The sequence below is a fragment of the Vipera ursinii genome (genome assembly GCF_947247035.1).
Source record: "Vipera ursinii genome assembly, chromosome: Z".
Classification (NCBI taxonomy): Eukaryota; Metazoa; Chordata; class Lepidosauria; order Squamata; family Viperidae; genus Vipera; species Vipera ursinii.
The window spans coordinates 46,734,673-46,754,663 of NC_139517.1; the positions used below are offsets into that span (position 1 = coordinate 46,734,673).

Below are 19,991 nucleotides of genomic sequence, written 5' to 3' on the forward strand. Positions count from 1 at the left end.
TTATTTCTGCACATCACCTCTTTGATATTATAGTGAAACACTTCTGATATGACACAAATCATTTACTCACAATAATTTTGGAATAAGGAACTACAACATACCATCTTATCAATGGTTGAGTTTCTGAAGGCTAAAACATATAAGGGACAGTTGCTGAAAGCACCTGAAGGCAAGACAAGAAACAATGGATGGAAACTAATCAAGGAGAGAAGCAACCTAGAATTAAGGAGGAACTTCCTGACAGAACAATAAACCAGTGGAATAACCTGCCTCCAAAAGCGGTGAATACTACAACACTGGAAGTTTCTAAGATGAGACTGGATAGCCATTTGTCTGAAGTGGTATAGGGTTTCCTGCCTGAGCAGGGGGTTGGACTAGATAACCTCCAAGGTCGCTTCCAACTTTATTATTATATTAAACTTTTATTCATAAAACATGAAACTCAGTCAACTGAACACTCAAATTGACTGGCACTAATGGTTGACACAGGTTGCTGCCAGCATCCTAAATATCAACCAGGTATCTCTTTAAAATGTAAGATGTTCCAAGTAGCGCAAGTTTTTGTAGCTTTGCTGGAGTTATTGCAGGAAGTTGCAATTTCTTGATGTATTTTGCAAATTTTTGGACATAGTTCCCAGTGCCCTGATGACAATGGGTATCACTGTTACGCGTTTCATCCATAATCGCACAGTTTTGATGGCCAGGTCACAGTATTTCGTAATTTTTTCCAATTCTTTTTCTTCGACTCTGGCATCTCCTGGTACAGCGATATCAATTGCTTTGTACGCTTTGGTTCTCTACAACTGTGATATCTGGCGTGTTATGTTCTAAATGGAGATCTGTCTGTATTCGGAAGTACCTCAAGATCTTCACCCTCTCATTCCCGACAACTTTTTCCACCCTATGTTCCCACGACTTTTCGGACACAGGCAAGTTGTATTTTTTACACAATGCCCAGTGGATTAGTTTAGCAACTTGGTCATGTCTAGCTTTGTAATCAGTTTGTAATAATAAATCAGTAGATATTATTATTATTATTATTATTATTATTATTATTATTATTATTATTATTATTATTAATCATCGCACAGTCAGCCAGATGTTCAGACTGGATTTGGCATTTTTGTCTGCCTATTGAGTCCTTACCAAGGACCTGGGATAAGCAGATGTGGATGTTTGATGATATTATAGATACTGTCGCAGGATGGAAGCAGTTCCTAGTAAGGTCGCCTTTTACAATTGACTAATGGCAAATTTGTCAATGCCAATGGTGTTCAAGTGGTGCTCCAGTTGTTTTGGGATTGCACCCAAGGCACCTATTACTATTAGTACTACCCTTGCTTGCCTTTGCCACAGTCTTTTATTTCTATTTGTAGGTCTTTGTATTTTGTTATCTTCTTCAGTTCTTTCTCATCTGTTCTGCTATCTCCAGGCACTGCCACATCCACTATCCAGACTTTTTTTGTCTTTCTTATCGACAATTGTTAAGTCTGGGGTGTTATGTTGCAGGTGCTTGTCTGTTTGAATTCTGAAGTCCCAGAGCAGTTTAACTTTATCATTTTCTATGACTTTCTCTATTTTATGATCCCACCAGTTCTTGCTTACAGGCAAATGATATTTCTTGCAGATCTTCCAATGCACCATTGTTCCTACTTTGTCATGCCACTGCTTGTAGTCAGTCTGTGCGATCTTCTTGCAGCAGCTTACCAGGTGGTCCACTGTTTCTTGAGCTTCTTTGCATAGGCAGCACTTACTGTCTGTTGCTGTCTTCTCAATTTTGACTTTGTATGTATTTGTCCTTAAGGCTTGGTCTTCTGCAGCCAGAATTAGTCCCTCGGTCTCTTTCTTCAACTTTCCTGCTCTTAGCCATTGGCAGGTCTTGTTATTATCTGCTTTCCCAGTTATTTTTTTAATGTACTGGACATGTAGTGCTTTGTCTTCCCATGCCCCTACTCTGTTTTTCATTTGGTCTTTCTTGTAGGCCAGTTTGGTCTCTCCAGTAGTCAGTAAGCCTTCCTGATATACTAATTTCAGTGCATCTTCATCATTGTCCTTCAGATATTCTTCCAAAGCCATTTTTCCTTCTTCAACCATCTGATGTGCTTGCAGCATTCCACGTCCACCTATTTGCCTTGGTAGATAGAGTCTGTCAATGTCAATGCGTGGATTAAGGGCATGATTCATTATCATTATTTTTCTGGTCTTCCTATCCATTGCTTTTAGTTCTGCTTGAGTCCAGTCCACTATTCCAGGTGTGTATCTAGTGACTGGAATTGCCCAGGGGTTGATAGCCTTCACGGTATTTTCTCCATCATCATCATCACTTTTATTCATTAAACATGAACCTCAGTCAACCAAACATTCAAATTGACTGGCACTAATGGTTGACATGGGTTGCTGCCAGCATCCTAGGTATCAATCAGGTATCTCCTTAAAATGTAAGATGTTCCAAGTAGCGCAGTTCTTTGTAGCATTGCTGGAGTTATTGCAAGAAGCTGTAATTTCTTGATGTATTTTGCAAAGTTTTTGGACACTTACACAATACTTCCATTTCCCAGTTCTATTCCTTCTATTTTTCCCATTTTTCCTCATTGCATGGATAATATAGCACATTTTCCAAGTCCAAAGTTCATTCTGATGTAGCTGCTAAACAGTTGAACTGCACTGAGTATTGATTCAAGTTCAGTGTGGCTTTTCGCATACAGTTTTAACTCATCCATGTATAGTAGAAGGTTTATCTTGCCATGCTGGCTTGAGATATGGTATCACAATTTTGTGTTTTGTAAAATTATTGCCAATGAAATTAATGCTAAACTGAACAGTAGTGGTGAAAGTGAGTCCCCTTGGAAGATTCCTCATCTGATGTTGATTTCACCAACATTCTCCCCATTTGCTGTAGGGACTGTTTTCCATTTTTGCATATTTGCGTTAAAAATGTTCAGATATATTTGCTGATTCCAAAGTTTTCCAAACACACATTAATCCAGCTGTGAGGTAATGAGTTGAATGCCTTCTTGTAGTCAATCCACGCCATATTTAAGTTCATTTTCCATCGCTTTGCATTTTTGAGTACCATTTTGTCAATGAGCAGCTGGTCTTTTGTTACTCTTGATTTTTTTTTCTTTTTGGTCTACTGGATACAAACTGTTTTCCATCAGATGATTGAACACTGAATTTGCCAGTATTCTTGTAAAAAGTTTGAATGTTGTTGGCAGACAAGTAATTGGGCAGTAGTTGCTTGGTTCTGTGCTCTTTTCTGGGTCCTTCATTATCAAGTATATTCGACCAGCTGTTAACACTTCTTCACTTGTGGCATTTTGAAGCATTTCATTAAGCTGAGTGGCCATGCGGTGATGAAGGCTGGTGAGGTGTTTCAACCAGTATCCATGCAGCTCATCCAGACCAGATGAACCCCAGTTCTTGACCATCTTTACTTGTTTTGCAACCATATCAGTGGTTATTACAATATTCTCCATTTTGTTTTGTTTGTTTTTGGATATCTTTGATCCAAGAGGCAGTTTTATTATGTTCCACTGGGTTTCCCAACTGTTCTTTCCTATTATTATTATTATTATTATTATTATTATTATTATTATTATTATTGTTGTTGTTGTTGTTGTTGTTGTTGTTGTTGTTGTTATTTTATTTTATTTTATTTTATTTTAATCCCATTTATATCCCGCCCTTCTCCGAAGACTCAGGGCGGCTTACAATTTAAGCACAAACCAATGTGCTTAGAAATAGCCTTCATTCTATGTATATGCCTGCTTATTAGGGCTTTCGGCCTGTAATTATTATTATTATTATTATTATTATTATTATTATTATTATTATTATTATTATTATTATGTTCTTAAAATTTTAAGATAAACTAAGTAAGCAAAATAGTATCCATGTTTATTGGTTGTTTCAAATTATGTTTAAAAACCTAGGTATGAACTTCACTTTCCAGTATAATGAAATGAAATGACATGTTTGCATAACATCTCTAATATTTATTTTTAATCATGTATCAAAACTTTGTAATAGAATAGAATAGAATAGAATAGAATAGAATAGAATAGAATAGAATAGAATAGAACAGAACAGAACAGAACAGAACAGAACAGAACAGAACAGAACAGAATAGAATTCTTTATTGGTCAAGTGTGATTGGACACACAAGGAATGTCTCCAGTGCATAAGCTACATACAAACAACAAAATGATAAGTCATAGATCATAAATCATAAGATACAATCATAAATCATGAGATACAAACAACAAACAAAAAAATCATAAGATGCCAATAGGAGAAGATAGTAGGAAAGATGAGAAGGTGTGGAAGATGACAAGGATAACAGGAATATAGTCTATACATCTTAAGGCATAAGACAAGTCTAGTGGGAGTTAAGTGTTCCCCAGAGTTAAGTATTGGCATGGGGGGGAAAAACTATCTTTGTGTCTAGTTGTTTTGGCATGCAATGCCTTACAGCAGCATCCTGAGGGGAGAAGTTGAAATTATGTCCAGTATGTGAGGGGTTTGTGGATATTTTCTCTGCCCTCTTTCTGGTTCATGCAGTATACAGGTCCTCAATGGAAAGCAGGTTGGCTGCAATTGTTTTTTCTGCATTCATAATTATCCATTGATGTCTGTACCTGTCTGTACCTGTCCTGTTTGGTTGCTGTGCCAAACCAGACATTCATAGAGGTAGAAATGACAGACTCAATAATTCCTCTGTAGAACTATATCAGTAAATCCTTGAGCAATCTGAGCTTTCTGAGGTGACCCAAGACATTCTTTGTTGTGCCTTTTTAATGATGGTTCTAACGTTAGATGTTCATTTCAAGTCCTGGGAGATTATAGAACCCAGAAACTTGAATCTTTCTACTGTTAATACTGTGTTACCTAATATTATAAGAGGTGGTAGAATAAGACAGCTTTTCCTAAAATCATAATGAAACAATAGCACCACCCACATTTACAGTTATGAATTCATGACGTTTGCTGTTTATGTATGAGTTGGGTCTTTATTGTATAATGGAATGATCATTATTTTTCCACGTGGTCAAGTTTTTGCTTAAGAACTGAGATTTAAGTATACAGGTATGTATTTTGTTTCTTTTTTTCCTTTTCTGAATTTTATTTTTTTTTATTTATTTATTTATTTATTTATTTATTTATTTATTTATTTATTTTAATCCCATTTATATCCCGCCCTTCTCCGAAGACTCAGGGCGGCTTACAATCTAAGCACAAATCAAATGTGCTTAGCAATAGCCTTCATTCTATGTATATGCCTGCTTATTAGGGCTTTTTTAATCTTTTGTATGCTGATATTTTATACTTTTTATTAAGTATTTCTGTCTATCAATTAAGTATTTCTGTATACTAAAGCAAAGAAAAAATAATCTTTGTTCTCCAGCAACTTCAACAGTTATGCTAACCAATCCAACTCAATTTCATTTTCTTTCCTAATTCATTATTACAATTCAACATATATTCATAGTATTAAAGAATCCTGCTTTCAACTATGTAAATTGTTGATGACCATATATGTTCAGTTTCTTATAAAAAAACATATAATAAGACTGTTGAAATAATAAATCCAGACAAGTTGAATTACAAGGTCATAGCAGTAAATATTGAGATATATTAGTAGACTTTCACTGACCTTGACAGCTGATATTGGTTGCTTTGCTTGTGAAATGCTACAAAGAATTTAAATTTTGGAATAACAGCAAGTTTATGTCCCACATGAAAGGAGCCATAATAATTTTAGATACAATTAAAATATTAAAAAGACATAACTGCCAAAGACTGGGATCCACATCTTTTGTGAATATTTGATAACTTGCGAACATGTTAAAAATATTTCACCTGTCCAGTTGTGTCCGACTTTAGCAAAGCTAACAAAGATATGTGACCCTTAAAAGAAAAATAATATTCTTGGCTGAAACATCATACTAACTACACAATGGAGGTAACTGTATAAAAGATTCAATCTTCTGTCTCATTAGTCAAGTAGGAAAAACTTGGAGTTTATAACAAATGTTAAAGTTTCAGAAAGGAGAGAAATGTTATAAACTTTATCTTCCTTTCAAAATCAACTTGAGGTTTAGAACTTTCTTCTGCACTTCACCACCATCAGGATTCTTTGTCAGCGACGCAAATATTGTCGTTGATGAATGTATTTTTGGGTACTATTTAAGTGAAATTCAAAACTCAAACACAATATGAGCTATATATACAATCCACATCTATTTGCTGTTAGTTGCGAAGTCGTGTCCGACCCATCGCGACCCTATGGACAATGTTCCTCCAGGCCTTCCTGTCCTCTACCATCTTCTGGAGTCCATTTAAGCTCACGCCTACTGCTTCAATGACTCCATCCAGCCACCTCATTCTCTGTCGTCCCCTTCTTCTATTGCCCTCAATCTTTCCCAGCATTAGGCTCTTCTCCAGTGAGTCCTTCCTTCTCATTAGGTGGCCAAAGTATTTGAGTTTTAACTTCAGGATCTGGCCTTCTAAAGAGCAGTCAGGGTTGATCTCCTCTAGGACTGACCGGTTTGATCGCCTTGCAGACCAAGGGACTCGCAGGAATCTTCTCAAGCACCATAGTTCAAAGGCTTCAATTCTTTGGCGCTCAGCCTTTCTTATGGTCCAGCTTTCACAGCCATACATTGCAACTGGGAAAACCATAGCCTTGACTGTACGCACTTTTGTTGACAGGGTGATGTCTCTGCTTTTTAGTGTGCCATCTAGATTTGCCATGGCTTTCCTCCCAAGGAGCAAGCATCTTTTAATTTCTTGGCTACAGTCCCCATCTGCAGTCATCTTGGAGCCCAGGAAAATAAAATCTGTCACTACCTCCATTTCTTCCCCATCTATTTGCCAGGAATTGAGAGGGCCAGATGCCATGATCTTGGTTTTCTTAATGTTTAGTTTCAACCCAAGTTTTGCACTCTCCTTCTTCACTCGCAACAAGAGGCTCTTTAGTTCCTCTTCACTTTCTGCCATTAGAGTGGTATCATCTGCATATCTTAGGTTGTTGATGTTTCTTCCGGCAATCTTAATTCCAACTTTTGATTCATCTAGCCCTGCCTTTCTCATGATGTGCTCTGCATATAAGTTAAATAGGCAAGGCGACTGTATACAGCCTTGCCGGACTCCTTTCCCAATTTTGAACCAATCAGTGGTTCCTTGTCCAGTTCTCACTGTTGCTTCTTGGCCCGCATATAGGTTTCTCAAGAGACAAATAAGATGGTCTGGTATGCCCATCTCTTTAAGGACTTGCCACAGTTTGTTATGATCCACACAATCAAAGGCTTTAGCATAGTCAATGAAGCAGAAGTAGATGTTTTTCTGGAACTCTCTAGCTTTCTCCATGATCCAGCATATGTTAGCAATTTGATCTCTAGTTCCTCTGCCTCTTTGAAATCCTGCCTGTACTTCTGGTAGTTCTCGATCCACATACTGCTGGAGTCTAGCTTGTAGAATTTTAAGCATAACTTTACTAGCATGAGAAATGAGTGCAATGGTGCGATAGTTTGAACATTCTTTGGCACTGCCTTTCTTTGGAATTGGAATGTAAACTGATCTTTTCCAATCCTGTGGCCCCTGTTGAGTTTTCCAAATTTGCTGGCAAACTGAGTGTACCACTTTTACTGCATCGTCTTTTAAGATTTTGAATAGCTCAGCTGGAATACTGTCACCTCCACTAGCTTTGTTGTTGCTCAGCTTTTCTAAAGCCCACTTCACTTCACATTCTAGGATGTCTGGCTCGAGGTCAGTGACCACCTCATTGTGATTGTTAGGGACGTTAATCTCATTCTTGTATAGTTCTTCTGTGTAATTTTGCCACCTCTTCTTAATCTCTTCTGCCTCTGTTAGGTCCCTGCCATTTTGGTCCTTTATCATGCCCATTTTTGCATGAAACGTTCCTTTCATCTCTCCAATTTTCTTGAAAAGATCCCTGGTCTTCCCTATTCTATTGTTTTCTTCTATTTCTTTGCATTGTTCATTTAAGAAGGCATTCTTATCTCTTCTAGCTATTCTCTGGAATTCTGCATTTAATTGGGCATATCTTTCTTTTTCTCCCTTGCCTTTCGCTTCCCTCCTTTCCTTAGCTATTTGCAAAGCTTCCTCAGACAGCCATTTTGCTTTCTTGCATTTCTTTTTCTTTGAGATGGTTTTGGTTGCTACCTGTTGTAAAATGTTTTGAACCTCTGTCCATAGTTCTTCAGGCACTCTGTCTATCAGATCTAATTCCTTAAATCTATTTGTCACCTCTACTGTATATTCAACAGGGATATGATTTAATTCATACCTGATTGGCCTAGCGCTTTTCCCTACTTTCTTCAGTTTAAGCCTAAACTTTGCAACAAGAAGCTCATGGTCTGAGCCACAGTCAGCTCCTGGTCTTGTTTTACTGACTGTATAGAGCTTCTCCATCTTTGGCTGCAGAGCATATAGTCAATCTGATTTCTGTGTTGACCGTCTGGTGATGTCCATGTGTAGTCTCTTGGGTTGTTGGAAAAGAGTGTTTGCTATGACCATCGTATTCTCTTGACAAAATTCTATCAGCCTGTGCCCTGCTTCATTTAGTAGTAGGCTGCCTTCTACTTCAGGGCGGAGGGGCGACCCCGGGTTACTGAAGCCCCAGCGCCAGCTTTCCGCTGCGGTCTGCCTATCGCAATTCCCGAGCTGCGCCTTCCCGGGCGGGTGTTGCTGTAGTTCTGGGCATGGCACCACGCCCTGAAGTCAAACTCCTAGGGTCAGGTGAAGCTCAGCTCCGCGCGAACATGTCAGGTCGGCCTCCGCCTGGCTTCCCGTGCTCCTTTGAGCTCTCGTGCTCGCCAAGCGCCGGCGGCTCGGCATACGCTTGACTCCCACTCCCTTCCAAAAAAAAGGGGGGGAGGGTCTGCTGCCCTAGCACGCCGGTAAGCTGGAGCCTCAGGCTATGTTGGGCTGGTCAGTTTATTTATGAGGAGGCTGTCTTTCGCCATTCTCGAGCGCTGGATTTGTCCGTTTCCACTAACGTCTCTGCTCCTGAGGATTTACTATTTTCCGGCGTATAAGGCGACTGGGCGTATAAGACGACCCCCGAGTTTTGAGAAGATTTTCATGCGTTAAAAAGTCATCTTATACGCCGGAAAATACGGTAGGCTACAGGTTACCAACAGGCAAAATAATACTATAATGTTAGGTTAATTCAAAATTTAACTTCAGTGCAATTTGTTCATCTAGAATATTAGTTTCACCAAATGAAAAACAGAAACATATAGAAATATTATGAAACTAAATTACAACATAACTCTTGATGACTAAATTCTTCACTCCTATAGATTCCTTGAGCGAACAGCCCTGGATGGCACTGTGAGGCCAAAGTAAGATAAAAATGTACTACAAAATTAAAATAACCCAGCCTAATGAGATTTAACTATTTTTGCCAAGAATACTGAGACATTTCAGGTGACCCTGACAAAAATATTGTAAACTTTCAGCATTTCATATTGCTATGATTTTGGAGCATTTTATTTTATTTTACTTTATTTTTGACAGCAACTGCCCTCTTCTCAAGGGCATAATAAAAAGTCTGCTGACCTTAACAAGTTTATTAAAAAGTAAATTATATTCAATGCAAGATATTCTGGTTCCAAATTGATGTGCATAAGAAAGATCTATTTAAATCTCATTTCTTAATGTTATATTAATGGATCTGCAACCAAGAGAGAAAATTATAAAATCATCATATGAAAACATGTCTAATGTTTAGATTTATTTTAGCTTCTTTCTTCCTATTTATTATTCACCCTAGATGGATATTAAGGCTATATTAAAATGGCTACATGTGGCCATGTCCCAGATTATTGAGCACTCAAAGCACAACAAGGGTCGGAAGACTGATCTGGTTTTTATTTCAGGTGAATGCAAAGTGATCTAAGAGCTAAGACCATTATTATCTATTCCTTTTTATGGTCAGACAACTTGCTGATAGCTTTGGAGTCTTCTGGTGCTGCTGTTCCCTGCAAGGAGATGGGAGCTATTAAATCATTCCACCCTGCTGGGTGCTTGATGGTTTTCAAATGATAATCAGGAGTTTTCTGATTCTTTGCTGGGCAGTTTATCTGAAACCCTGATCAATCTTTGGAGTATTAGCAGCGATCAATAGGATTGCAAGAGGTGGCCTTTCTCTATATGCTTATCCTGTTCCAGGCCAACCACAGGGAAACACAGATGTTAGTTTTCAAAGGTTTTACTTCTGGATAAAGCAAGTATAGGAAGTAGAAGGCAGAATGTGTTTGGATAAAGCAAGTATAGGCAATAGAAGGCAGAGTGTGTTTGCAAGCACCTCAGCAAAATCCCAATTACACATGAGCCAGCTTACTAACAAGTTCCAAACATGGAGATCCAAAGCAGTGGGCAAAAGTATTACCAATTCATAGTTCATAGGTTTAAATTTTATATCTAAGTCATCAGCCAGTCCAGTTTCAGAGTGATAGAATTTTGGGAGGCAAAGGGTACAAAGCTTGAGATAGAATGATTGTACCAAAGGAGTTTGTCTTATGTAAACTCTCTGTCAAGTGGCAGCCAATAAAGGCTGAGATGCCAGGCAAGGAGATACATAGAGGAATTTTGACCTGCTTGGCATGGAGAATGGCACTGACAATCACTCAAGATCCTGGTCCTCATCCTAGATATACTTCTGATGACAGTTGGCAGGGTCAGCCTCAGATGCTAAATTGCTTACTGATGCCTGGTACATTCAGAGTAAACTCCTCAGTATCAGAGTGAGTGAGCTGATCCTGGGGGAATTCTTGGTTTCATGAACAGTTCTAGGAAATGAGACATCATAATAGAGACATGCCTACAGTGCTGCTGGGAAAGACAATGAAAGAGACTGATTGAATGCTTGTACAATTGAGGAATAGTATAAGAATCTGATGGATAAAATTATTCTGATTCATTTGAAGTTGGACTCTGGCTGGGCAGTTCCCTTTGCATTGAATAGGTCTTGCCCTATTAGAAGAATTCATGAGCCTTGAGGAAGTGAATAAAGTTCTTGGTTAACATTGTCAACTGTATAACATATCAACCCTCTTGGGGAGAAACAGGCTGTGAGCCTCAATTCTAGCAAGACTGAGTGCTCTAGATTTCAAGCCAAGGATTTACCATCTTGAGCTCTTGGTTTGGTAGCAGTTTCCTAGGTAAAACATGTATCTAATTTAAAAGTTTTCCTGGAGTCTTGACTCCTACTCAATGGGCAAGTAGCAGCCAGTACTAGGAGAGCTTTTGCACAAATTCATTTTCCAGGATTGAGAGGAACTTCTACAACTACACATGCCTTAGTCACCTTCTACTTGGCTACCCTCAAACAACACCCAGAAGCTACAATCGTTCCAGAATCCAGCATTACAAGCAATTATGCTATTCCTCATTTTGCCCATGTAACATCTCTGCTCTGGACAGTTACAAGAATAATTCTGATTGCAATTCAAAGTAGTGATTATCGCCTATAATGTCCTTTATAACTTAGGATCTGATTATCTTGTCTTTCTTCCATAATTTCTACCCAAGCTGTAAAATCTGGTAAAGTTGATATACATTAGATCCCAGCTTTAAAACACTGTCACCTTGCAAGATCTAGGAGGTATCCCTTCTCTGTAACAGTCTGTTTTATAGAAGAATGACCCTTATCTGTTGAGCTTTCATAAAACTCTTCCACCAAATGTGTAATGACTTATTCCCTAGTAGTCTATTCTGATATCATTTTAGTTCTTTTAAATTAGTTATTATTCCCAACATATGGTTACATTTAATTATCTTTTTTGATGATCCTAATATTTTTATAATCACTTGAAACAAGCTACCTACAGTTTATTTCAGCAGTTGAGGCAGTGATTGAGGCAGCGGAATGAATGAATAAATGAATGAATGAATAGCAAAGTAAGCATTATTTCAAGAGGAGAAATGCTACTATGAGGTCTACCTGGGTCTACCTTAGAAATAGTTTCATTCCTTGGATTAAGATGATTGCACTGCATCAAGACACTCCTTCTACTTACCACTGGATCTGTTCTTACGGTTTGATTTACCACCTGTAAGAAGCATCTTGAGACTGTTCCGAAACATGATTGTTCTGGTCTATCAGCACGACCCAGAAGCTATATAAAAAAAAATTAAATGTATCCATTAACTAATTTTTGGTCATTATTAACAGCTCTTTATATTAATAAGGTAACATCCAAAATCCAACATTTAAAAACTCCTTAGTTTTTGAATAAAGTATTATATAAGAGATTTTCTATCTTCCAGGCATGGCTAACTATACTTAGGTATTTCTAGATTCTGTTCCACTTCATCTGTTTACAATTTGGGACATGACTGGATTCTGCAAATTAGGTAAAACTGGCAAGTTATTCCCATATGCTGTTAACAATATAGTTTTCCTGCAGACAGCCCATGTCTTACACAGGTGATCAGGAGCACCAAACCTATATAAACAGAAAATGACCAGTGGTGAATGATCTTCTACTGGAAGAGCTATTGGAACTAAAGATGAGCTAGTGGAACTCATTTACAGTAATTCAAAAGGACCCATGTTATGTAACTCATTTACTAATATACTTACCAACCGATATACTTCAAATGAACACTAACGAAATAAACAAACATTTCTTCAATATTATACTACTCTTGAATGTGTTCTGAAATGTTATGCTTCTTTGAAAATACAAGAGCATCAACAAACGGATTGGATTTACCTTTTATCTTTTCAGACCATTTGTAAAGAAATTAATGAAGAAGAATTAAAAGCCATAGGAATAACTGAGTAAGATTTTTTACAGATTACAACCCAAAGATAAATTACAGAGAAATAACATGCCTTTATACCAAGAGTGTCAAACTGCTGGCCCATGGGCTGAACACGTCATGCGGAAGCCACGCCCAACCCATTGCTGGCAATGGCAAAACAGTCCCAATACGTCGCACATCAGTTTCACATGTCTGCTTTATACTATCTCTGGGTATAAGAGCTTGCTATTCTTTGTATGTAGACTATCAAAATCAGAATAGAATCGAGCTGGAAGAGACCTTGGAGGTCTTCTAGTCCAGCCCTGCTCAAGCAGGAGAACCTATATCGGCTTTACAACCAGTGGTATGCAGTGGTACATTGGCTCTTGGCAGGTGGTACGCGGCCCTACCTAGCCTAGACAAGTGTAGCGGGGGAGGGAATGAGCTAAAGCGGTGCAGCACAGGACTTGCCATAAGAGAGTCATCGAGAACTGCAGGGCCGCTGGGGTGAGACAAACGTCCCAGGATCGACACTTCGGCACACACGGAAGAGAAAAGGGGAGGCGAAGACAGGAGAGGATATAAAAGGAGGCAGTTTGGGTAGGAGAGAGGGGGGAAAAGGCGCCAGAGAAAGTCAGAAGAAAAAGGGTTTTGTCAGAGAAGTGGTGACAGAGACAGAAAGGAAAGGCTTTTGGGGAAGTGTATGTGTACGTGTGAGAGAAAGAGGGGGGCTTTTGCGAACAAAGGGTGAGAGAGCATGCAAGCGGCTTTTGCAAGCGAAAGGTGAGAAAAAGATCAAGGAGCTTTTGCGAATAAAGGGTGAGAGAGTTTGAGGGGCTTTTGCAAGGGAAGATTAAGAGCGAGAGAAAGCATGAGGGGCTTTTGCAAGTGAAGGGTGAGAGCGTGAGGGGCCATTGAGAGCAAATGCTGAGAGACAGAGAGCACGCGAGGGGCTTTTTGCAAGTGAAGGGCTAGAGCAGGGGTAAGCAGCCTAAAACACTCAAAGACCTGTTTCCCACAGAAAACACTGGGAGCCGCAAAACCCTTTTGATATCTAAAATGAAGATAACACTGCATATATTGTTTTTTACCTTTATGCTATGTATAAAAAAACTATAGTGTGCTGCATTTATAAAATCAATGAACTGCTACAAAGAAAACAAATTTTTATTTCTGCATGCAACAAAAACATTTTGAACTCCCCAAAAGAAGACGCTGGGTTGAAGGTTACTTTCAAATAAAATATGCAAGTGTCTATTTGAGTCATCCTTGTATTTATGAAATAAAAAGCCGGTGCAAAACTCTGAAAACTACAAACAGAAAAATAGAAAAGAAAAAAATTGCGGGGGGGGGGGAGAGAGAAAAGGAGGGGAAAGAGAGGGGAAAGAGAGGGGAAAAAAACCTTCTCCTTCATCCGAACAGGTAAAAACAATTTTAGTAGCTTATCTACCATCTTTAAATACAGCATATTTATCCCCATACCTCATCTCTTAATTAAAAAAAAATCAAAATATTTCATTAAATGTTCTTTACTAAAAGTCCAGTAAGGACAACCATATATATTCATATTTTCTCTCTCCCTCCCTCCCTCTCTCTCTCTCTCTCTCTCTCTCCCTCTCCCTCCCTTCCTTTCTCCCTCTCTCTCTCCCTCTCTCTCTTTCTGCCCTTGGTCTGCCAGTCCTCTTCCTCTACTCAGTGTGTTTGTGTGCGTGTGTGCGCGTGTGTGTGAGAGAGAGAGAGACAGAGAAAGGCACTAGTGCTTCCCTTCTCCTTCTCCCTCCCTCCCTCTCTCTCTTTCTGCCCTTGGTCTGCCAGTCCTCTTCCCCCATTCAGTGTGTGTGTGTGTGTGTGCACGCGCACGTGTGTGTGAGACAGAGAGAGGCACTTGTGCTTCCCTTCTCCTTCTCTCTCTCTCCCTCTCCCTTCCTTTCTTCCTCCCTCTCCCTCTCTCCCTCTTTTTCTGCCCTTGGTTTGCCAGTCCTCTTCCCCCACCAGTGTTTGTGTGTTGTGTGTGTGTGAGTGAGAGACAGAGACAGAGAGAGGCACTTGCACTTCCCTTCTCTCTTTCTCTCTCTGTCTCTCTCCCTCCCTCCCTCCCTTTTTCTCCCTCTCTCCGATCTTCTCCTCACCTGCTGTTCTGGACAAGCTGTGGCTCTCCTGTCCTTGAGAGCTGCTGCTTTTTGCTGCTTCCTGTGTAGATGCAGCAAAGGCAGGAGCCCCACCCAATAAGCATGTCAGCTTCTCGGAGGACAGCGTGAGTTACACACACACACACACACACACACACACACACACACACACATACACAGAGGGAGGGAGGGAGAGAGAGAGAGACTCTCTGCAAATGGCGGAGGATGACTGGGAGTCAAAGGAGAAGGCTGAAAGAGCCGCATGAGGCTCCAGAGCCACGGGTTGCCGACCTGTGGGCTAGAGAGAGAGCGCAAGAGCCTTTTGCAAGAGAACGGTGAGAACGCGAGAACACGCCAGGGGCCTTTGCAAGCAAAGGGTGAGAGAGAAAAATTGTGAGGGGCTTTTGCGAGCGAAGGATGAAGAGAAAGAGAATAGAATAGAGCTGGAAGGGACCTTGGAGATCTTCTAGTCCAGCCCCCTGCTCAAACAGGAGAACCTATACCATTTCAGACAAGTGACTGTCTAGTCTCTTCATAAAAACCTCCAATGATGGAGTGCCCACGATTTCTGAAGGCAAGCTGTTCCACTGGTTAATTGTCCTCACTGTTAGGAAGTTTCTTCTTAATTCCAGGTTGCTTCTCTCTTTGCTCAGTTTCCAACCATTGTTTCTTGTCCTGCTCTCTAGTGCTTTGGAGAATAGTGGCAGCCCCTCAAATAATGGAATACTGCTATCATGTCATGCCTACTTCTTCTTTTCTTTAGACTAGCCAAACTCAAATCCTGCAGCTGTTCTTAGTGTGTTTTAATCTCCAAGCCTTTGAACACTTTAGTTGCTCTTCTCTGAACTTTTTCCTAAGTCTCAACATCTTTTTTGTAGTATGGTGACCAAAATTGGTTGCAGTATTCCAGGTGTGGTGTTACTAGGGTTTAATAAAGCGGTACTAATACTTTGTGTGATCTTGATTTTATGCCTCTGTTTATACAACCCAGGATTGTATTAGCTTTTTGGGCAGCACCTGCAGGCAATACATAAAACCATGCACCCTCCAGTCTACGGAAAAACCTCTCTCCATGGAACTGGTCCCTCGTGCCCAAACGTTGGGGACTTTTACTTTAGTGGACATACAGTTTCCTTGTTTTTTTTCTTGCTATTCAATATGTTGAAAGAAATTTTTTAAATTGTCCTTGATTTCTGTTGCAAGTCTTCATTCATTCAGAGCCTTTCCTTTCCTGACTTCATCTTTCCATTTTTTGTACTTGTCCTTTTTGTCTTTCAGTTTGTCAGAGAACACTTTGTGCAGCCATGCTAGTTTCTTCTTGAATTTCTTGTTTTTCTTTTTCAGTGGTATTGTGGTGGACTGGGCTTTTACGATCATATTTTTCAGAGTTTCTCACACTTCTTGGGTTGTTTTGCCCTTTACGATTTTCGTCCATGGAATCTTTCCTAGATTCTCTCTCCGTGTGTTAAAATCAGCTCTTTTGAAGTTTAAGACTCTGGATGGATTATTTTCTATTGCTTGTGTTTGTATTATATTAAATTTCAGTATGACATGGTCACTTTTACCCAAGGTTGACAGCAACTTCAACTTCCTCGATCACTTCTTCTCTGTTAGTAAGAATTAGGTCCAGCATAGCTTTACTTCTAGTTCCCTCCTCCACCTTTTGGATGATAAAATTGTCGGTTAGGTTGGTTAACAATCTGTTTGATCTCCCGCTCGCTGCAGTTTGTCTCCCAGTTGATAACTGGATAGTTGTAGTCTCCCATTACTACTGTGGTATGCTTCCTACATAATTTTGTTAATTGGTTGGCAAACAGTTCATCTATTTCTTCTGATTGGTTGGGTGGCCTGTAATATACACCTTTGGCAATGTCACTTTTTTCCCTTTTATACTGACCCATATACATTCTGGAGGGATTTTATCTTTTATCACGTGCATTTCTGTAGATATGTAGTGTGCTCTTACATATAATGCAACTCCCTCTCCTCTTTTTGTAGATCTATTTCTTTTGAACAATTTGTATCTATCCATCAGTACATTCTACAGTAGTCATGGGTTTCATCCCACCAGGTTTCTGTAATGCCAACTATGTCATACCTGCCCTCGTGTACTATTGCTTCTATGATTAAATAGAATAAGTAACTTATACATACAGAACCAATTTGATTTAATAGTTAAGGCATCAGGCTAGAAACCAGGAGACTGTATGAGTTCTAATCAGGCCCTAGGCTCTAACCAGCTGCGTGACCTTGGCTTAGTCACTATTTCTTAGTCTTAGGAAATAATAATAAATAATAAACCTTTATTGTCAAAGTACAACATGTGTACATTGAGATTAGCTGAGCCTCCCCCCGTGCTCTCTCCCCCCAACACACAGTGACAACAAACCCTCCATCCCACTTTTACCTTGGGTAAAAGTGACCATGTCATACTGAAATTTAATATAATACAAACACAAGTGACAAACCATTTCTGAAAAACCTTGCCAAGAAAATTACAGGGACTTGTCCAGGCATTTTCCAAGAATCAAACACAATTAAATGGAAAAAGAAAAAACTGTATATGTAACTGAAATTCTTTAGTTATAGAAAAGACAAGTTTTACCTAAGATCAGCAATCTATAATGTTATGTTGAAGAAATCTGAAAGAGTAAAATCCTCCCTCCCCTCTCTGACAGATCAGGTCACATTGTCCAATACATCAGGGCTTTTCAACCAGTGGTATGGGTACCACCTTTGGTACATTGGCACCTTGCATGCGACCATCCTAGAAAAGCGGCAGCGGGGGAGGGGAATGAGCTGAACCGGTGGCAGCACCACACAAGCCTGAGTGAGAGACGGCTAGAGCTGCAGGGCTGTCAAGGCTCAGCTGAAGCACCAGGATCAACGCCAGGCTCCAGCTGGAGCTCGGTGCTGATCTTGGCACATCTACTGAGCCCAAAAGAAGTGCCAATCAGCTGGAATGTTGCAGCATCTCCAGGGTCTTGTGATTTACATACGGATGCTTGGGAACTGATTCATATTTATAACTGTCACAGTGTCCCAGGGTCATGTGAAGTGACCAAAACCTGCTGCAACCACCTAGCAGATGGGGGGAATAAAAACCAACCCCCCCCCACTGCCAATCCTCAACAGAAATGTTCACAACAATGAAAACCTCAGACAGGAGGAAGAGCACCGCTGGGCAGGCAGGCAGGTGTCTTGCTCGGCTGTGGCTTTGGGGGCACTTTTTTCAGTGCCATTGTAACTTCAAACAGTTACTAAGTGAACTGTTGTAAGTCGAGGACTACCTGTACTTCATCACTTTTTTACTTTTTTTGGGTCATCAAGTTTTTGACACCTTGCTAGGCGACTGGTGGTACTCGGATGTTGCCATATTCTAAAAGTGGTACAATGGGTGTAAATGTTGAAAAGCCCTGCAATACATCTTCTGAAAATTATTATTATTTTTTTATTGAAAAGTTTTAAAATACAGTTTTCCTTTAAAAAGCCCCCATCTTCTGAAAATTATTATGAGAAGAACCTTCCATTCGCCAAAACAACTCAATGGCTCTCAGCTCTCATGGTAATAAGAGACACCTGTAGACCCCAAACTCTCCCAAACCCTATCCCAGTTCTGTTGGCAAGCAAGAAAAATTACAGCAGTCCTAAAGGCAGAAGATTTCGTAGCTTGACATTGTACTTATGACTGGTTGCCAAGCACCCTGTAATCATGTTATTGCCATTTGCAATCTTTCCTGCTGGCTTCTTCAGAAAGCTGTTTGTCTGTCTGTCTATCTATCTATCATATTTCACATTTTTGACTTGCTAATCTCCCTCAGAAAGGGACTCTGAGAGGTGTAAATAAAATAATAATAATTTAAAAAATAATAAAAAAGAAAAAAGTTAATGAGAATGTGAGGAGGAAAGGTCATAAGTCACTGCCACCTGTCAGAAGGACCCTCTCTACTCTTTGGAGGCTGGCTGAAAAAAGTCTGTGCTGATATTTAACCAGCATTTTCAGTCATGGAGGATTTTGCAGTCCCAGAGCATAGAGTAGCAAGGCAAAAAAATCCTCCCAATAGAAATATAAGCAGTATTTCCAATCAAGGAGGATTTTTAGCACCAGAGTTCAAAGATTGGTCTTGAAAAGCTTGAATTTACTTTTAATCTTTTCAGACCATTTGTGAAGATATACTAGAAATAAATGAGGACAAATCAAAAGCCATAGAAGTTCCTGAGTGAGTTTCTGCACAGATTAAAACCCAAAGATAAATTATAGAGAAATAACCTGCTCTGATATTCTATTCCAGGATGCTCCACTCCAGATAAGTCTCTTTGCTCTGAGGATGAAAATCCTCCCTGCCAAAATCGAAACAGGATTTTCAGCCACAGAGGATTTCAATCTTTCTTGGATTTCAGCTGAGAGCAGCTTGTTTACAGCACCCCAAACTCACACATGGTTTACCCTGGGCCTCCCAGGACTTCCCCACTGCCCTGAAGCATTCCACACTCTTTAGCTTGGACTTCATCCATTTAATGACCAATGAGATAACTTAACAACTGTAACCAGGAGTGCTGGGATTGAGGATATTGAGAGAAACGGTCACATAACATATCTTGTAACAACCACTTTACTCAAAACTGAGATTTCAGTTCCAATTGTTTTTTTGAGCCACAAATAGCTCAATTGAACCAGTTCGGTCTAGTGGTTAAGTACCAGGCTAGAAACTGGGAGGCTGGGAGTTCAAAACTGGCCTTAGGCAAGAAAGCTAGCTGAGTGATCTAGGGCCAGTCATTCTCTCAGCACAACTCACCTCAGAGGGTTGTTGTTGTGGGCAAAATAGGAGGAAAAAGAGCATATGTTCATTGCCTTGAGTTGTTTATAAAAATAATAAAGGGAGGATATTATAAATACATAAATAATAAACAAACATGTTGAGGACTACCTGCATGTGCGTCAAGTCTTCCTACAACTTTAATAAAAGGATGCTATTTTTTTAATTATAATTTTATTTTTATTCCATCATGTTTTTAACTGAAGTGGCAAACATACTTAATATTCCTACCTCCTATTTTTCCCACAAGAACAACCCTGTGAAGTGA

At 39.6% G+C, this 19,991-nt stretch overlaps 1 protein-coding gene across 1 annotated transcript in view; it reads right to left on the bottom strand.

Annotated features, from left to right (window-relative positions):
* Window positions 1-19,991, bottom strand: part of TANC2 (tetratricopeptide repeat, ankyrin repeat and coiled-coil containing 2) — a 370,144-nt gene that overhangs the window by 307,460 nt on the left and 42,693 nt on the right. Inside the window, exon 2 of the mRNA XM_083378993.1 lies at window positions 12,048-12,146. Within this exon, the coding sequence (XP_083235119.1) occupies window positions 12,048-12,114 (67 nt within the window). The 5' untranslated portion in view covers window positions 12,115-12,146. The remainder of the gene's footprint in view (window positions 1-12,047; window positions 12,147-19,991) is intronic.